Below are 5,644 nucleotides of genomic sequence, written 5' to 3' on the forward strand. Positions count from 1 at the left end.
CTGCTAAGTTATGCACCATAAGTCTACTTGTGAAATGCCACAATCACATGTGAACAGAGAACATACCCTGTAGGTTGAAAAGATCCAAAGATTATTGATAAGATTGGATGAGATTGAATAAAGGTCCGATTATGAATACTAGCTAGCTAGTAATAGCTTTATTTTGTCAAGGAAATAATGAGTTGTCTTATATGTTAGTCAAGATCCTTGTTCTTATTTTCTTCTCTCCAGAAAAAAAGCTGGCCATGGCTTTGGAATCCCCTTTTATGTGGTGATGGAAACACCAGTTTTATTCTCAGATGTAAACTCATGACAAAGTGTTGGGCCACCTTTGGCATGTAAACTCAGAAATCCGAAGTGATATTTTCCATGAGTACAGGTACAGCTAGCTGCTATGTGACAGAATCTGTCTCTGGGAAGGTATTTTCACAGCACATTAACAAGTCCTGCATGAGCTGATTTTGAGTATTGTGGGGGTGAAAAGTCAAGGAGAAATGGCCTGCCATCTGATGCAGTTATCATCGCCACTGGTTTAACGGATCGTGTTTAATTATATATATTCTTCATTTCTTTTCTTCTTCCTTGTCTTCCTTTTAAGCGTTGGCTATCTGGGAAGTTGCCATATGTCGACCTCACAGTGTAAGGGACAGCATCAAAATTGCAGCAGTCTGATATAATATATAGAAAGCCTTTTCATTGCTTCATCGGGCCAAATTTGAAGATATATTAATTGTTAATTCAACAGTCTAGCTTCATGTTCTCCATGAACAAAGACAATGACCCCAAAAATAAAGGTCCAATCCAGTTTCCACGCTCCATGTTTCATGTGATTTTGTTCTTAGGACACATTCAAACGGTTCTCCCAATGTATCAATTTACTCCCTTATTCCTTCGGCAACTCTTAATATCCCAATATTTTATTTCTCAACTTTTTTGTATTCTGCAATAAATCCAGGAACAAGATGCCGTGGAATTATTATTAACTTTTTGTATAATACATTGAAACAAGTGGAGATCAGAGTATACTAATTAATTAGGAATATGCTAATAATTTTAATCATTCATATCCATGCATTTACTATTCGCAATCCCACGTGAAATCTCATTGATCCTTCACTTATCTCGGTTTGTTTTGTGAAATTATGTTTTTCTTTTTTCTTGTTGATAGGGCAATCAAGAATTATAACTTAAATTATAACTTTTTAGTATTCTGCAATAACTCCAGCATCAAATTTTTATATTTGAGAAAATCAAAATGTTTTCTTGACCTAAGACACACTGATTCTTGAGAATAAAAAGATACCCTTCTTTATATATCTCCCCATCCGATTGTACCAAAAATAATATCTCCAATCTCTCTCTTTATATTACTCTTTTGTTCCTTTCTCATGTAATGACACAAGGGAATTTTTATGAGTTATTCCCATCGCCATTCTCCCCATAAAAGCCTAGCCTCGCTCATGTCTCTCCTTGTCCTAAAATCTTGTACTTCTCCTCAGTCTATTTGATCTTTGTTTCTCTCCCCTGAACCGATCATGGAAGACACAGATGAGGATGAGCTTTTGAACCTCAGCCTGTCGATTGTTACCGATCCTGGTGGGGAAAGGAACAGAAAGAGGAAGACAAAGGATATTTCCAAGCCTTTTAACCCATCATATGAAGGTTGTGAAGGGAAGATATTTAGGCTTCTTCAAGTGAGGGAAGAGATGCTAAAGGTAGACCATAAGAGGAAAAAAATGGTTGAAGATGGGAAAGGCCTCCATTTGATCCACTTGCTGCTCATAACTGCTACTTCAGTCGATGAGAATAATGTGAACTCAGCCTTGGAGAATCTCACCGAACTGTATCAAAGTGTGTCCTTAATAGGAGACTCCGTGCAACGAGTCGTCGCTTATTTTGCCGATGGCTTGGCCGCAAGGCTTCTCACCCAAAAATCTCCTTTCTACGACATGGTCATGAAGGAACCTACTAATGAAGAACAGTTTTTGGCTTTCACTTGTCTTTATAGGGTGTCGCCTTATTACCAGTTTGCTCATTTCACTGCTAACCAAGCTATAATCGAAGCCTTTGAGAAAGAGGATGAGATCAATAATCGAGCCTTGCATGTTATTGACTTTGATGTCTGTTATGGGTTTCAATGGCCTTCCCTCATACAATCTCTCTCCGAAAAGGCATCAAGTGGCAATCGAGTATCCCTCCGTCTTACTGGGTATGGAAGAAGCTCAGAAGAATTGCAAGAAACTGAGACTAGATTAGTGAGCTTCGCCGGAGGGTGTCGGAATCTGGTCTTCGAATTTCAAGGGTTGTTGAGAGGCTCTAAGCTGGTTAACCTAAGGAAAAAGAAAAATGAAACAGTTGTTGTGAATCTAGTTTTTCATTTGAATACTTTGAATAACTTTCTGAAAATATCTGACACACTGAAATCTGTACATTCACTTAGGCCTTCCATTGTTATCTTAGTGGAACAAGAAGGTAGCCGAAGCCCAAGAAGCTTCTTATCGAGATTTATGGAATCTTTACATTATTTTGCAGCCATGTTTGATTCATTGGATGATTGCCTGCCACTAGAGAGTGCTGAGAGGTTAAGCATTGAGAAAAACCATCTTGGGAAAGAGATCAAAAGCATAATTAACTGTGACAAGGATGAGGACAACAAGTTTCCAAGGTATGCAAAGATGGAAACATGGAAAGGAAGAATGGAGAGTCATGGATTTGAAGGGATGAAAATGAGTTCCAAGTCCTTGATACAGGCAAAACTTCTACTGAAAATTAGGACCCATTATTGCCCTCTTCAATGTGAAGGAGAGAGTGGTGGGTTTAGAGTTTTCGAAAGAGATGATGGAAAGTCTCTTTCTTTAGGGTGGCAAGATAGGTGCTTGCTCACGGCCTCTGCATGGCAATGTGTATGATAGCTATTACTCTTTTCTAACACATTCATATCATTCTTGTAACTTTGTTCAAATAATGGACTTTGACCCTACCCTTGAGTAAGGGTTTATTACTCATCAAATTGTTATTTCTTTCTCTTCTTATTTCTTAGGCTTAACACAACTCTTTCATGAACTTAAGTTGATTCATTTCTGACATTTCTAGATATATTGCCCCTCTGTTTCTTTACTTTGAAGTAGCTAATAATGACTTGTAAAGTCCTTAAATGGATATTCCCCCCCTTTAACATTGTATCTAAACCTTGTGCTATAATCTGAATCAAGTTTTTTCATGATATTCATCTCCCTGTTTCCTGCAGATTAACTTTGTAAAACATGACACCTATGCAAGTATCGTTTCTTTCACAGTAATGCAATTGTAATGCAATTATTGATAAGTTTTTAGTGAACTTAATAATTGAGTTGGCTTGCAAAAAGATCTACTGCATACATTACACGAACATTTCAATACTATAAAACAGACAAAATTTAAGATTCGATGTTTGTTGAAAATCATAACTTGAATTTATCAACTTTAAAAACAAGCAAACATCGTCACCTGGGTTTTTTATTGAACTTACTATTCATGAACTTCTAATCAAGTTTATTTATCTTCTAGGAACTTATTATTTGAATTTGTGCATATAATAAATTATAATTCACTTACATTCGATTAGACTTGTTTATTGATTGAGTTCCACAATTTTGTTCAAACGTATTCATCTCACTTAGCTTAATAAATGATTATAGATAAACTTAAACATACATTTTTACGAGCCATTGAATGAGTATAGTAATTTGCTCTATCTTGGTCGAATGCGCCTGGTTTTTCATTCCATTTCATTTTGCCTATGCGTTGAAGTTTACCCAAGTACCCTTAGCCGATAAGAAGAAGGAAAGCAAAAAGAAAATGCAAGAGAAAGGGAAAAGAACAGCTGATTCAAAAATCTTCATAGGAAAAGGTACAAATTCCACTTCTCGACTTCGAAACAAATTACATGTTAATAGGTTCAAGAAAATTGGGAATGCAACGATTTTTTGTGGGAAGTTCTTTGATTGGCTTAGTTTTGATGAAGTACTGGTAGTAAAAAAAGGATTTAGAAGGATATTTTGAATCTTTGAAATTGAGGAATTTGAGTATCTTAGGGGATAGGATGTTTAGCCCCTCATTAGTAAAGGAATTTTATTCTAGCATTATTGTGGACAAAACTAACTAATTAATTGAGAAGAATTTACCAAATATGGTTTGAATGTCTTCCTAAGTGGTAGAGAATTTCATATTAGTGCTCAAGACTTAAAAGAGTTTCTAAAAACATAGTTTGAAGTAGGGGAATTCAAAATGTCCAAAAAATATTATCCCAATCATCTTTGGGAGATTATGACTAGAAAAAAGAAAAGTTTCCCTCCAGAAGCTATGCCAGTGAGATTAAGAATGCTCAACTTATGATCCTACATTATTTCATTGCTACCACACTTCATGGAAGAAGCAGTAGTTTTAGTTATGTAAGTACTCAAGACATTTAGCTCATGGAATCTGCTTTCAATGAAATTTCATTAAATGTAGCCAAGTTTACGATTGAAAGAATCCGAGGGACATACCTAGGGGACAAAGCTAACTTCCCATATGACAATATCATCACATCACTTGCCAAGAAAAAAAAGGATCTGGAGTATCAGATTTCAGGTTGATTTAATAAGAAACAAAGATCAAGGAATCTTTTTAGGAAATGTATTGAAGATGGGATATAAGTTAGAGAGAAAACAATGCATTAAATCAATTAAAGGCACCCCAATCCCACTTGGAACTGAAACTCCCTTTACACCTCAAGCCAGAGTCAATCAAGCCCTTTATCAAGGTGAAATGATATTCAACCTTCTTATGAGGATTGATGGAAAGCTGACTGAACAAGTTGAAGATAGTTAAAATTAAGGAAAAATTATAACATCTTGAAGATCTCATGCTTCAAAAAAAAAAAAACCAAACGCCCTACCTCTAAAGCTCAACCACAATTGCAAGTGTGTCAAGTGAGAGGACTACCACAAAGCAATTTGACTTACAAGCATCTGACCATGAAGATGAAGTTGTGAAAGGAGAAGCTGACAATGAAAACAAAGAACAAAATGTTGAAATAAGTCTTGAAGCAGAGTAAGCTAAAGGAATTGAAAAAGAAAAGGAGGATGAAGAAATGGAAAAGGAAACTGATTAAGAAAAAATAGTGGAAAAGGATACAAACTTGAATAAAGAAAATTCAGCAACTGCAAAGGCATATGAGAATCCCCTTAAAGAATCTGAAGGCATTTTGCTTTCATATTTTATCATTGAAATTCTCAAGGAAGTTGAAGCTAACTAGGCCAAACAAAAGGAGAAAATGGAACAAGAAGCTCAGTTAGCACAACAACACCAAGAGAAAATTGCATACCACACAGCGTATGATAAGGGAAAAACAGTAGTCACTAGGTCTGTAGTTAAGAAAATTACTAGTAAAAGAAGAGAAACAATGACCACAAAGACCAAGGTATTTAGATGAAGGAAATCTGCTAGGATAGTTGAATCCACTACCAAACCAACCTTCAAACCAACATCCCCTGAACTTATATCCTCTAGATCCTCATTTGAACTTGAATCTCTTTATTCCCTCCATGTTGCTCCTTTACATGTTCACCTAGGAATTGATGAATCATCAGTGAATAAGGCTTCTTAGAGTCTGATTAGTTTA

At 35.9% G+C, this 5,644-nt stretch overlaps 1 protein-coding gene across 1 annotated transcript; it reads left to right on the forward strand.

The window, feature by feature from the left end:
- On the forward strand, window positions 1,379-2,969 carry LOC18593143 (protein SCARECROW). Its single transcript, XM_018125445.1, has one exon. The coding sequence runs from the start codon at window positions 1,536-1,538 to the stop codon at window positions 2,907-2,909; it is 1,374 nt and encodes a 457-aa protein (XP_017980934.1). The 5' UTR covers window positions 1,379-1,535; the 3' UTR covers window positions 2,910-2,969.

Source organism: Theobroma cacao, chromosome 8 (assembly GCF_000208745.1).
Source record: "Theobroma cacao cultivar B97-61/B2 chromosome 8, Criollo_cocoa_genome_V2, whole genome shotgun sequence".
Lineage (NCBI taxonomy): Eukaryota > Viridiplantae > Streptophyta > Magnoliopsida > Malvales > Malvaceae > Theobroma > Theobroma cacao.

Excerpts from the sequence above, each read along its gene's own strand:
- LOC18593143 (XM_018125445.1), top strand. The coding sequence starts at position 1,536 with ATGGAAGACACAGATGAGGATGAGCTTTTGAACCTCAGCCTGTCGATT.